This window comes from Cnephaeus nilssonii, assembly GCF_951640355.1.
Source record: "Cnephaeus nilssonii genome assembly, chromosome: 6".
Lineage (NCBI taxonomy): Eukaryota > Metazoa > Chordata > Mammalia > Chiroptera > Vespertilionidae > Cnephaeus > Cnephaeus nilssonii.
In genome coordinates, this window is record NC_137077.1 from 6,534,510 (window position 1) to 6,549,323 (window position 14,814).

The 14,814-nt window shown below is 43.5% G+C and overlaps 1 protein-coding gene across 3 annotated transcripts in view; it reads right to left on the bottom strand.

Moving 5' to 3' along the window:
• Positions 1–2,140: 2,140 nt before the first annotated feature.
• Positions 2,141–14,814, bottom strand: part of EIF3L (eukaryotic translation initiation factor 3 subunit L) — a gene marked incomplete at its 3' end in the record, with an annotated part of 28,248 nt that continues 15,574 nt past the window's right edge. For 2 of the 3 annotated variants that reach the window (XM_079773700.1, XM_079773701.1), the window contains 6 exons: positions 12,598–12,769; positions 10,127–10,281; positions 9,330–9,500; positions 8,023–8,520; positions 3,206–3,286; positions 2,141–2,368 (listed from right to left, as the gene is read on the bottom strand). In XM_079773700.1, the coding sequence (XP_079629826.1) occupies positions 2,330–2,368; positions 3,206–3,286; positions 8,023–8,520; positions 9,330–9,500; positions 10,127–10,281; positions 12,598–12,769 (1,116 nt within the window). Of the gene's footprint in view, positions 2,369–3,163; positions 3,287–8,022; positions 8,521–9,329; positions 9,501–10,126; positions 10,282–12,597; positions 12,770–14,814 lie in introns of those variants that run through there. The other variant, XM_079773699.1, reaches the window with a different exon arrangement.

Genomic DNA, 14,814 nt, shown 5'->3' on the forward strand with positions numbered 1-14,814 from the left:
TGTAGGATGGGTCCCAGACACAGTGCAGGCTTCAGCTCTGGGAACCTGGACCAAGCTCCGTAACCTGCCTGGTGAAGAATGGCTTTCCCCTCAGTCAGACTCAGTGGCCGTCCTTACAGCCATCTACAGGGCCCTACATATGACGGGGAGTGTCACCTCACCCTCCCTTCTCCCTTGCTCACTCTGCCCCAACTGACCTTTTCAACTGACCTTTTCACTACCCTCTCTCAACACACAAAATGCGGGCCTTTGCACTCGGTGTCCCTGGGTATATGCAACTTCAGGTATCTGCCCAAAAGACACCCATCAGTGTGTTGTTTTCAGACTATCCTATTCCAAATGGTAACTCCTGCCCTTGATTTTTCTCTGGAACATGTATCCCCATCCAACACACAAAATATGGTTTATCACCTGTCTCCACCCATTAAAATTTAAACCCACAAGGACAAAAAAAAAAACAAAAAAAAAACAAAACAAAACAAAAAAAATAAATAAACCCACAAGGACAGAGATTTTGTTCTGGTTCTTTTTTTCTTTTTAAAATCCTCACCCGAGGAAGATGTGTTTTCTTTGTTGATTTTAGAGAAAGTATGGTGGCAGGGGTTTGGGGGAGGGGGAGAGGTGAGAGGAGAGAAACATCAATATGAGAAACAATCAGTTGCCTTCCACACTGACCAGAGCTTTTGTTTTTAATTTAAAAATTTTTAAATGTAGTTTGTTTTTAGGGATTTTGTCTTTTACGCACTTCCATTTCCCCCGTGCCTAGCAGTGCCTTGCAGGCTCACCGGGAGGAAAAGGATCCAACCTCAGCATAAAATCCTAAAGCGTGCCTGATACACGTAGGTTCCTAGGGCTGCTGTAACAAATTACATGAACTTGGTGGCTTAAAACAGGAACTATTCTCACATCCTGGAGGCCAAAGTCCCAAATCAAGGGGTCAGCTCTCAGGGAGAACCCTTCCTTGCCTCTCCCCGCTTTGGTGGTCGCAGGCTGCATAACTCCAATCTCTGCCTGTCTGCATGTGGCCTTCTCCTTGTGTCTCTGTGTGTCTTATAATGGCATTTGCCAGTGGACTGAGGGGCCACCTGACTAGTCTAGGACAGTGGTCGGCAAACTCATTAGTCACCAGAGCCAAATATCAACAGTACAACGATTGAAGTTTCTTTTGAGAGACGAAAACCGACTTCTGCGCATGGGCCACGAAGTTTCAATCGCACTGTATGTGTGCGCCCGCACGTGGTATTTTGTGGAAGAGCCACACTCAAGGGGCCAAAGAGCCGCATGTGGCTCGCGAACCGCAGTTTGCCAAACACTGGTCTAGGACAATCTTATCTTGAGAGCCTTAACTTACACCTGTGAAGACCTTTTTCTAAATGTCACGTTGACAGGATCTAGGGGTTAGGATCTGGAATATCTTTTTGGGGACCAGCATTCAACCCACTATAGTATTCAATAGTAATTATCACATGAACGGGTTTCCAGTGGGAAGAATCAGAAGACCTGGCCAGAAGGCAGTAGAAAAATGTAGTCATTTGGAGCCAACTCTTGCTTTTTGTATAACTATGCGAGCTTGATCAAGTCACTTAACTCCCTGAGTCTGTTTCCTCATCAATAAAATGGGGCAACTACTGCTAAAGGTGAGCTGTAAGGTTAAGCAATGTACATGGATTCCTCTTAGCACAGTTCCTGGCAGTAGGAGGTTTTCAGTGGCACTTGTGCCAACCTGCATGCTCAGAGGATTCTTGTGAGGTGCAAATAAGATACTGAAAGTGAAAATGTCCTATGAACTGTGTGGTACTTTATAAATACAGGGATTAAATAATTCAATTTAAACACTAATAACTGCCCAGCCAGCATGGCTCAGTGTTTGAGCGTTGACCTATGAACCAGGAGGTAACAGTTCGATTCCCCCTGGTCAGGGCACATGCCTGGGTTGCAGGTTCAATCCCCAGTGGATCTCTCATCATTGATGTTTCTATCTCTCTCTTCCTCTCTGACATCAATAAAAACATATTTTTTTTAAAAAAAAGAATAGACTTAAAAAACAAACACACCAATAACTGATGCGTCAAGACACATGGGAAATTACCTATTGTTGCCCTCATCCACAAATGCTCCCCAACAATAACGAGATGACAAATCTGGCTCCAAAGGAAGATCCTTTACTGAGACCTACTGAAAACATTTCAGTCCTTGACTCAAATTAACTGCAACTCGGTTGACAGGCTGATGACTGAGCTTGGTAAAAGCTCCATCCACAGTGGCAAGAACACTCCCCACTGATGACGACATCAAAATAACTTCATGACTAATGCGAGTGTGCATGTACTCAGGGTCTCTGGCCCATCTTCTTCAGAGTTCGATTGAGCTAGAAGAGAAAAAAAAAAAGGAAGGTAAGCCTTGTCCTACGGCGTGCATGATCACCAGGTCAAAGACTTCCAGGCCGGCCCTCTGAAGTCAGGGAGCGGGGTCTCTGATGTGAGTGGGGGCAGCTACTCTGTGTAAAGGCCCAGATAGGTCCTCCACAGGACATTCACAGGACCTCTCACAGTTCTTTCACACTGTTCTTCTCCTTGCCCTTCACCCTCAACAAACACATACCTTCCCCACACTGTTCTGCCCATTTTATACACAGGAAAGTGTTTCAGTGGCTAGGCTTGCCAGGGCTGTATTGCTACCCTGCAGGAGCTGGTGGCATGGACCACAGCAGTGCAGTGACCTCTGCTGGAGGACTCAAAGCACCAGGACAAAAAGAGACCCAATACCCTAGTAGTGTTTGGCCTGACCCACAAGACCTCTCCCAGGGCAAGACATGGAATGCACCAAGTCTGTCAAAACAGAGCTGCTCCCTGTCCTTTGCCTGCGGAACTGGCCAGACCTGTCTAAGTTGCAGAATAACTGCCAAATGGGGAGGGATGGGTGAGAGCAGGCAGTGAATCCACCCATATTAGGAAATACTAGGGAGGGAGACAAGGCTTGCTGGCCATCCGCAGAAGGAGATCTTGGAAAGAGATGCTCCAGAGAAGGCTGACACAGCAACTCCTACAGGCCCAACCCACTCCCAAACCCTAAGCAGCTACTCAGTCTAGCTCAGAAACTGAAAGGGTTAGTTTGGGGCTTTCTTAAAAATAAAAAGAAAAAGATTAAAACTCCCACCTAGTTCCTAACTTCTGTCCCCAGCCCAGACACCTCTCAGACCTCTCACCTCCTCAAATTTATGAATCTGCCGGATGAAAAAATCCCCATAGCGCCTGGCAACTTTGGTGTCTGCAATGTGGATCATGTCCTGCGGGAAAAGCAAAGTCAGATAAAAGCAGTGCGGTGGAGCCACTTACATACTGGCAGATAATCACAATGCTAATTGCTAGATAAACCCAGAAAGTGCTTTTCCAGTTAATAGCAGCTCTTTGTAGATTTTTATTTTCTTCTTGCTAACTCATTACTTTTATTTTGTAGTCTTTTCCAATGAACACGAATTTTTTGGCAATTAAAAACATTTAAAACAGCATTTCATTCTCATACCCGGGTTGCAAATTAGCCCAGATTTTACATTTTGTTCTTAAGCTCAAAATATTTTGTCGAACACCACTTTACCTGTAAGTTCCTACATAATCCACCTTAAGACCCAAGAACTTTCTGAAACTTTGACAGGATTTTTTCAAGTCAGGGATGAGAAAAAGTACCCCCACCCTCCCACCCCAAAAGCAGTATTTTGCCAAAGACACACCTGAACCAGGAAGAGAAACAATAAAAATAAAACATGCAGTTAAAACCTTTTCCATTCGGGACTGACTCATATTATAGTTAATTTAACCTAAATATAATTTCATAGCAAAATCTTATTAATTATAATCAAGCTGTTAATTCTTGGGAGAAGTGTTTTATTGAAGACTATCCAGATATTTGGGACTAGTTCATTGAGTCACTAAGATATTACACAGGTATGCAGCAGGTTACTGATATTGCCAAAGAATGTGTATATGTAAGCCACTGGGAATAAACTGAAAAAAGAACTTTAGGTAGTTGATGTGACACCACAAGGGACCAACAATTTTGATTTTTAAAAGCATGATTTAAAACACACTGAAACAATAACAACAACAAAAAAGAAGAAAACACACTGGAAAACTTTCTACTACTGATGTGTTTCTTCTTCTGGTGAGTCTGTTCATGTCAAGGACAGCTGAATCCTGACAAACACCAAGTCTTCCAAAAGCCATACACTCTAAATGAGAGGATTATGTTTAATGAGATGAGTTTTCAAAAACAAACTACCCAGTCCAGCCAGTGTGGCTCAGTGGCTGAGCATTGACCTATGAACCAGGAGGTCACAGGCTGGATCGTACAGAAGGCAGCTGATCGAAGATTCTCTCTCATCACTCATGTTTCTATCTCTCTCTCCCTCTCCCTTCTACTCTGAAATCAATAAAAATATTTAAAAAAAAATTTTTTTTAAAAAGCACTCTCTACCCAAACTGACCTGGCAACCAGGTATATATACACAAGAGAATATGTTCACACAAAAACGTGTATGCAAATATTCGTAACAGTGTTATCCACAATAGATAAAAAGTTAAAACTCAATTACTCATCAAATAATTAACAAAATGTGATTCAGCCATAAAAAGGAAAAAAGTATCGATACATGATACAACCTGGACGAAACTTAAAAATATGCTCAATGAAAGAAGCCAAACACAAAATCACATGTTTTATGATTCCATTTATATGAACTATTACGAATAGACAAATCTAGAGACAGACAGCAGATTACTGGTTTACCAGAGATTAGGTGAATTGGGAATGACCGCAGGGAGTTTCTTTTTGGAGGTAATGGAAATATTATGGAATTAATGAAGATGGTTACACAACACTGTGAATATATTAAGTCATCTAGAACACTGTCAAAAAATTAATGATGTTTAGATCAACACATTTTCTTAAGACAACTAAAAATGCAGAATAAATTAAATCTCCTTAAAGCATCAAAGAGTTGAGAAGAGAATGAAGAACTATTCCTTAAGCAAAGCATAGAAGCCCCATCTGTGCTGAGGGCATTTGCTAATCCTAGAAAATTTGGACAGAGGAGTAAACCAAGGCCAGGGCCAGTCTAACAGAAGACCTTCCTTATAATGCTGGGATCCTAAAGGACTCTATCCTCAAGCTAAAAATAAACCAGAAGAGACCTGCCATCCCACTCCTGACACCAAGCAACGCTCTCCAAGAGTGGAGAGGTGAATAAAGAAAGAAAAAAGACCCATCCCTGAGACATTAGAAACACAAGGTGATTCTTCTGATAATCTGCAGCCTAAGCTTGCCGCCTGGTTGATCCAGGGAACCACAGTCTTGTAAGCTCAGTCTATGTTGGTCCCAGACCAGTAACATCTCTAGGCAACTTTTAAGAGGAAAAAACAAATAACCTCTAGAGAAATGAATATTCACCCTAGCCTTCAAAGAATGTCAACAAATAGTTTTTCAAGGTCAAATGAACCCTCTATAGTAAAAAATACTCAAGCACATAAGGACACACTGCACTATGAGCAAGAAAGAATTACAGAAAGCAAAAAATAGAGCTGAAGAGATTAATTAGGGATAGAATGATCAGTCAAAACAAAATTATCCAGAGTAAAAGAAACAAAAAGTTGGAAGAAGGGTTTAAGAGACATGGAGAACAGAGTGAGGTGTGCATACATAAATAGACCAAGAGAGAGAGAGAGAGAGAGAGAGAGAGCGCAAAAACAAAAAAAAGAAAAATAAAGAAAAAAAAGAGCATTTTCTTAACTTGTGAGTGTATACATATGGGGGAAGCAAAGGGGGAAGTGATATTTTATAGAAAAAACAATTCTAGGAATCTAGCATATTTTAAGTCTGGGGGAAAAAGACTCACTTAAGAAAACAAAACAAATTGCTTCTTTAAAAAGCCTCACTAGGACATTAAAATGTCCAACTTGAACTTAAAATCCCAACAGGGAAAACCAATACTGTTCCTCAACCCTCCTCTCCTCCAGAGAGGAAACCAACGCTATATTGATTGTGCATACAAAAGCATAAGGCTTAAAAACCCAAAACCAAAAACGTAAATGGACCATTGACAGCTACCCCATAAAGCCATATGTGCACTTTTTGCAATAGACAAAATCACCCAAATATCCATTAGCAGCAAGAATGAAAAAAAAAAAAGGCAGTCAAAAATTAAGGTAGATATTGACTAGAGCGATGAACATGAATGAACTATTGCTACACACAACACTGGATGTGATTCTCTCAAATGTAACGTTGAACAGAAGAGACTAGACACAGAAAGAGCACATATTGGCGCTAGCCAATCTGGCTCAGTGGATAGAACGTTGGCCAGTGGACTGAAGGATCCAGGTTCAATTCTGGCAAGGGCACATACCTTGGTTGCAGGCTCAATCCCTGGCCCTGCAATCCCTGGTTGGGGTGCGTACGAGAGGCAACCAATCAATGTGTCTCTCACATGGTTGTTTCTGTCTATCCTCCTCCCTTCCACTCTCTCTAAAAACCAATGGAAAAGCCCTAACCTGTTTGTCTCAGTGGATGGAGTGTCAGCCTGCGGACTGAAAGGTCCTAGGTTCAATTGCGGTCAAGAGCATGTACCTTGGTTTCGGGCACATCCCCAGTAGGAGGTGTGCAGGAGGCAGCTGATTGATGTTTCTCTCTCATCGATGTTTCTAACTCTCTACACCTCTCCCTTCCTCTCTGTAAAAAATCAATAAAATATATTTTAAAAATAAAAAATAAAAATAAAAACCAATGGAAAAATATCCTTTAGTGAGGATTAACAACAACAAAAAAAGGAACACATACACTATAATCTGTCTATATAAAACGCTAATTTGCAAATAGACTGAACAGAAGTGGTTGCTATGATGTGCGCTGACCACTAGGGGGTGTGCATGGAACATGGCAAGGTATCGGCCACACCAGGATGGTGGAGCAGGTGAGCAGGGGCGCCAGAGCAAGGCGGGGCGCTGGGCTCTGTCATTGGGGAGAGCTTCTGGTGGTTACTGAAAATTCTTTGCTCCCGCGATCCCACCCTGCACTTATACCTGCTGCCGGTGCCGGCCCCAATCACTCAGCGCCATCAGTGGGTGCGAGCCGTGGCTGCCAGCCCCAATTGCCCCTCAGAGCTTCTCCACCTCCTCCTGCTTCTGAGGGGTGATCGGCCAATCACTCCACACTGTCAGTGGGTGCAAGTGGCGCATGGGAGCAGTGGTGGCAGGAGTGGGGCTACGGGCAGACAGGGGACCAGGAGCCACGGTGGGAGGGGCTGGGTGGGGATGCGGAGGACGGGCCACCGCAGCCCCGCCCACAGTTCCTTTCGAGGTGCACGAATTCATGCACTGAGCACCTACTTCCATTATAAGAAGTTCAGGCTCCCTTTGCCTAAAATGCTCTTCAATCAAATATTTGCTTGGCTCATTTCCTCACCTCCTTCAAGTCTTAACTTCAATTTCACTTTCTCTACAAAGCTTATCCTGAGCACCTTATTTAATACTGCAACTGTGCCCTTTTTTTTTTTTTTTAAGAATTTACTTCTCTCCCCCACTCCCCCATTTATTTATTGATTTTAGACACAGGAAAGACAGCAAGAGAGAGACATCAATGAGTTGTTCCACTTATTTATGCATTCATTGGTTGATTCTTGTATGTGCTCTGACCAGGGATTGAACCCACAACCTTGGCGTATTGGGACAATGCTCTAACCAACTGAGCTACCCAGCCAGGCTGTATGTAACCCATGCTTTCCACCACCACTACCCTGACTCCATAGCACTTGGCAACTTCTAACCTAATTTTTTGCTTAATTACAATGTTTACTGTCTATTCTTTAAAATTAGAACGTTAGCAAAAGTGCAGAAATCTTTGTTGATTTTGTTCACCAATGTATCCCAAATGCCCAGAACAGTGACTGGAAGACAGTGGGAGCTTAATCAATATTTATTGCTCATGCAGGAACAGAAAGTGCCCCAGAGAACCTAGCCCAAGGGGCGACCATACCTTATCGATGTAGAAGTCAACCTCAGAGGCTGACTGGAATTCGCCGTCCAGGGCGGAGATGCCGCTGGTCCACACCAGGTTCTTCATTTTGTGCTTGAAGACCAGAAGCTGGATGCGGAACTCCTGCTCTGTGAGGTCGAGGAAGCCGGCCAGCTTGGCCACAGGCATAGTGGTGTAGAGCTTGAGGAAGCTCCGAATGGTTGAGAGCTGGGCCTGCTGCTGCACTTCATCAGAAAACACCTTCAGCTGCTGCAAGAAGGGTTCCTTGTGGTAGTTGGGGTGCACATTGTCATAGTTGGGAACTACAGGAGACAGGAATTTGGGGCAGGAATAGCTGAAAAGCTCCTCGTAGACCTGTGGGTCACCCTTCTGCATGCGTAGCATCTTATCCCCATATTTCTCCCGCAGCTGGAGGTGAATGCTCTCATCGATACGCATAGGGTACATGGTGAGGGCGATGGCCAGCAGCGCATGCATCTGCTCATTCTGCTTATTGATCTGGGGGTGGAGGGTGAGATTGGAGTAAGGTCAAAAGAAATGGACTTTCTGAGTCCCCACCATTCTCCCCAGCACACTTCACAGATCCTTGACTTCCCCCTTTGTCTTGCACCACTCAGTTAACTTTCCCAATGTCTTCCCAAGCCTTCTTCTAGCTCTATTCAATCCCGGCCTACTTTCGGGTCCTCCTTAGTTGTCTCCTGGATTCTTTCCTGGTAACTCTGTCTCTCCAGTCTGCCACACTCATTACTAGCAGGTCAAGCCTCCCACACCAGTTATGATCAATTCACCCAGAAACCTTTGATGGTACCTTAATGCCTATGGAACAAAGACTAAATACTTCAGCTGGGTAATGAAGGTTACCCCAAAATCTTAACACCCAGTATGACTAATTTCTGCTCTCTAGCTAAAATGGTTTACTGTGCTGCTACAACACCATACACTTCCAAGTCTCCATAGCTTTGCTCTGCCTAAAAGCTCCTTCCAATTCTATACATGTCCTTGGACCCATCTACCCCCATGGCAAACTGCTTGAGCACAATACCCTCATCATCTAACTCATTTTTAAATACCCACAGCCCAGAGAACACTCAGCAAATTGTTGCGAGTAAATAAGTGTAGGCACTGATGGGAATCAACTGGGGTTAAAAGGCACTGTCCTTATCAAAGTGTTCATGATCTGAGTTAATAGACAAAACAAAAAACTCCTAGAGTAGGCCAGCCATAAAGAAATCAATGTGCTGAAAAAGTATACTAAAATAGCAAAAGTTTGGATGGCATTTACCAAAAACAGTCAAAAGCCCCCTTACCATCTCATACTTGTATGTCGTCCTCTGGAACATGCTCTTGGTCCTCTGGATGTAAAGGAGGATGTTGGCAAAGACCCGGATGGCATCCTGGTAGCGACGCATCATCAGATATGCAAAACCAACATAATAGTATGTGGTGACCTGGCACTCGGGCACACGGGAGTACATGCTCTGTGGAAGGAAATGCAAGAAGCACCCATGAGGCCCAAAACCAACTCATCCCAGATAGGATCTGAAAGTTAATGGGGTTTAGTGTCAGCTGGAGTCAGAGGCTCTGAGCATTATATATACCATTCACCAAGTAGTTATGTGACCTGAGGCCTCCATTTTCTTAGCTGTAACAAAGGGACTGGTCTCAGCTCTAAACACTCTACACCTCAGTTGTGTATTCTTCCTTGCTTTCTACTCCTTACTTCTGTAAATAAGCCCCATAAAGGAACAGATAGAAGACAGGCACATAAGTTAAACCAAAAGGCATCGATTTTTATGTGGCTAGGCAAAAGCAATAACAATTAATCATATTACTATTTATACCACCTTAGAACTAAGTCTTTTGTTAATTAACGCTAGTGAAACTTGAATAGCAAATACCTGCCATTATCATTCTGTTTTGGAAACAGAATCAAAAGACGACTGAATATTTTAGGTAAACACCAAGAGAACCACCTTGTCCAGGTTCCGATCATTGCAGTGGCTTCCCGGTTCTCATTTTCAACTGGCCTAGGGAAGTGGGTCCTCTTTCACCTCCCTGGTATTTGCCCTAACAGGTGCAGACAGGCCGGGAAACAATTCATTACCTTCTTGTTCAGTTCGATATTCTCCAGCACCTTGATGGCCTGGTAGTAGTCCCCCAGCAGGGAGTGCAGACGCAGAAGTCCCACCAGGCTGAAGTAGCCAAGCATCTTGTAGAGGGAGTGCCGTCCATACTCCCCGGCCACACTCTCGGGGTCACCTGAGAGAGACAGACACTAATGCTGCAGCAGAGAGAGGTAAGGCAGGCAGGCTTGAGCCTTGAATGTCACTCAGTAAACTCTTCACTCACTGCCAGCCTCTACAGCTGCCTGCCACAGGGAATAACTCTGCCTTCGAAGGAATACCAGGAAACAGCATGCCTGGCCTTAGGCTAATCTTAAATTTACCTACAGTTGGGTGGAGGGTAGCAGTTCTGTTATTCTTTACTTTTTGGCCCCAACACACCTGAGAATATGAGGTTCCCTCTCAACAAGACCCCCCTTTTAAGGAAGCTCACAAGGTCAAAGCTGTTTTCTTAATAACACTAAGATGCTATTTGCCTTTACCACTGAGTTGAAATTTACACCAATGATGCAAAAACAATGCCAGGTAAAACTACTGACAAGTTGGCATAAATCAGGCAGTGGCACCAAACTGTACCTAGTCATTGTATTCTTTGCTACCACACACTTGCAGTAAAAAAATAAGTAAATAAATAAATATATAGCGGCTTTTCCACAAAACACCATTTTTACTTGAAAAAAAAAAAATGACAGACACAAAAACTATGGACATTTAGATTTAGGCATTTAGCAGCCATTTTCTCAAAAATGAATGAAGCCAGCCTGTTACACTTCAATGAAAGCAACTGACAGTGTTTGCTGCCAAAGAAAAATCTGAGTTTTTAAGTAAAAATTAGACTTTTATAAAACTTGTATCTTAAAAACTAACAAACAAAAAAAACACTTCAATCTGCCACTATGAGCTCAACAACTTCCAAATAAAGGCTTATCTGATGAGGTTGACAGCAAAAATAAGTGATTTTTAAAAAATTGTATAACCAAAAAAAAAAGTCTAACAGAGTGTCAACATTTGGAAAGTTTTACAACTCAATGAACCAATATTTTACAAAATCATGCATGTGCAAAAGACCCATTCAAGCTGGAAAAACCAGTGACATTTTTTTTATCCTCATCTGAGGATATTTTTCCATTGATTTTATTTTTTTTTTAGACAGAGTGTAAGGGAGAGGAAAAGAAGAAAGACTGATGTGAGAGAAACACATCAATTGGTTGCCTCCTGCACAAGCTGGACCGGGGAGGAGCCTGCAACCAAGGTTCATGCCCTTGACCAGAATTGAACTGGGACCCTTGGGACCCTTCGGTCCACAGGCTGACACTCTATCCAGAGCCAAACTGGCTAGGGCAGTGGTCGGCAAACCGCGGCGTGCGCATGCGGCTCTTTGGCCCCTTGAATGTGGCTCTTCCACAAAATACCAAGTGCGGGCGCGCACGTACAGTGAGATTGAAACTTTGTGGCCCATGCGCAGAATTTCTTTTCGGCTCTCAAAAGAAATTTCAATCGTTGTACTGTTGATATTTGGCTCTGTTGACTAATGAGTTTGCCAACCACTGGGCTAGGGCAACGAGAGAATTTTAATGTACCAAAGTAAAAGTTCACTGATACAGTTTCAAATTCCTCACTGCAGCTAAGCTGTAAGACATTACTGCTTGTCAAGTTACACTGTGGTATCAAAGAACATCCATACCACCTGAAAAGGCTGTTAAAAACTTCTCCCTTGCCCTAACCGGTTTGGCTCAGTGGATAGAGTGTCGGCCTGCGGACTGAAGGGTCCCAGGTTCGATTCCGGTCAAGGGCATGTACCTTGGTTGTGGGCACATTCCCAATAGGGGGTGTGCAGGAGGCAGCTGATCGATGTTTCTCTCTCATCGACGTTTCTAACTCTCTATCCCTCTCCCTTCCTCTCTGTGAAAAATCAATAAAATATATTTTAAAACAAACAAACAAACTTCTCCCTTTCCCAACTAATTATCTTTGTGAGGCCAGATTCCCCTCTACTTACTTCAACCAAAACAGCATATCGCAACAGACTGAAACCAGGAATAGAAATGAGAACCCATTCTCTTCCAGAAGCCAGACACTAAAGAGATTTGTAAAAATGCCTCTCTTCTCAATGAAAAAACAACAACAAACCAACCAACCAACCAAAACACTTACGTAGATTAACTACGATCTTCTCAATCTATTAAGAGTGTAAAGTGGTCCTGACACCAAAAAGTTAGAAAAGTGTGAAATCTTAACAAAGGCCCTGGAGAAACAGTAGGAATGCTTATAAATGCACATCTCAGTGCTGGTTCAGTCTGCCAGCCAACTGCCGAGCCCAGTAGCCCCCAACTTTGGCACTCAGTTACTATTCACAACCAAAGAGAACAACAGCCCATCCCTAGGAGGCGGTGACTCCCCCACACTTCCTGTGGTCTCTATTCATGTGGAACAGATGGCAAGCAGCACTCACCTCCGCTTGTGTACACCTCCAACTGCCGGTTGATGTTGGACTTGTCTACCAGGGAGTGAAGGACATTGAGGACACTGTGAACATTCCAGATTTTGGGATTGGAACGAAGGAAGTCAATCTCCTCCTCTGACTTCTTGGCGGTCTTACAGCGGTACTGGCTAAACGACTGAAACTGTTGGGAAAGAAGGGAAAGATGCAGCAGGGGCATAAAATCCAAGATGACAGCCCAAGTGCACAATGCAGAAGACGAGGCGATGCCCAGGACTGTGGACTGGGGGAAGGTGAGGGTGAGAATACTACTACTCATGCTAAACCTCTCTGCACACTATTTGCTTTTTCAGAGCCATCTTTGATTAGCTGTGAATTTTGTTCATTACTAAATGTTAGCTGTTATACAGTTAAGTAAAAATCTCTAAGATTAGAGGTAGTTTGTGAAAAAAACAAAACAAAGGCACAATATTCATTTTGGAATCAAACACAGCCTAAAGTTATTTAATATACCTGAGCTCCACAATTCGGGTAATCTGACCACCAGAATCAGGTGGTTTGTAACAGATTTCTATTCATATGTGGTTTTGCATATGAATGATGATGTGGTGGAGAGGGGGTAGGTATCTGTACATGTGTGTCATCCAATCTAAGTCATCTCTGTACCAAAGCCAAGTATAAGGCCCACACAGGGGTCATGCCACAGGTATTTGGAGCAGTGATTCTATCCGATCAGCACAGGGGTGGCTCCAAGAATCACCCAGAGAACAGCACAAGAGACCATCTGCTCAATCATAATTTTCAAAAAGCACCCTGGTTGATTCTGGTGCACACTCCGGTTTGGAAACCAGTGACCTAGAAAGGCTCTTAAGTCCTAGATGACCTAAGATTGTTCTTCAACTCTAAAGCATTATCTTCGTCTAAGAGTGGAGAAAAGACAGTCATCTTACCTAATAATAAACAAGTAAATTGACCGTACCTCCACAGCCAATCAGGAGTATGCAAATTAACCCGACAAAGATGGGAGGGTTAATTTGCATACGCAGGCAAGAAACTGCCCAGGACACCTGCTATGAGGAGGAGGGGGGAGGCGGAGGGAGCTACAGGAGTGGTGCTCTGGCCGGGAGCGAGGACTTGGTGGCTCCCAGGTGGCCGGGAGTGAAGCCAGGGGAAGGAAAGCCTATTCTTGCACGAATCTTCATGCAACGGGCCTCTAGTAAATTAATAAAAACAAGATAATCTAATAGAAAAATAGGCAAAGGATAATGATGACCACTTCAAAGAAAAACAGGATTGGTCTATTAACAGGGAAAATGCTCAATCTCTTTAGTTGTCAGATAAATGTAAATTAAAATGAGATTTTTTTCCTTTTCCTTCAAATTGACAAAAATTATACAGACCAATAACATCCAGTATAGAAAGTGTGCTCCCCAAAGCTGCTGGTAGTCATATAATTTGATACAGGCCTTTTGAGAAGGCAATGTATTACTATTTACTAAAATTCAAAGTGTTTGAAATGTTATATATCCTGATTGTGTATATGCTTGTCATATTTCATTGATTATACATGTAAAATTGGTACATTTATTGTATGTCAATTATACCTCTGTAAAGTTGATTTTAAAAAATTTCAAAAGTGTCCTGGTCGGTGTGGCTGTTGGTAGGAGTGTCATCTCCCATACACAGAGAGGCAACCTCGATGTTTCTCTCATATGGATGTCTGTCATCTCCCTTCCCCCCTTTTTCTCTACAAATCAATGAAATGTCCTCAGATGAGGATTTATATATATATATATATATATATATATATATATATATATATATATCCCCTAATAAAGAGGGGATATGCTAATTGACTGTCACGCCCTCACAAAGATGGTGGCACCTACAGCCAATAAGGAGGGAATATGCTAATTGCTGCCACACCCTCAAAGATGGCGGCGCCCAGTCCCCTCAGCCCCCCAGGCCCCAGGGCTGGCCCGAGGCACAGGCAAGCCTTGGATGTTGGCTGCCCAAGGTGCAGGCAACCAGGACTGGCCGAGGCTTGCACTGCTGGCAGTGGCAGCAGAGGTGTGAAGGGGGCATCGCCTTCCCCTGATCGCCGGGTCACCTCCCGCCCCTGAGGGCTCCCGGACTGTGAGATGGGGCAGGCAGGGCTGAGGGACACCCCCATCCAGTGCATGAATTTTCATGCACTGGGCCTTTAGTGTATGTCGTGTGCATGTGTGT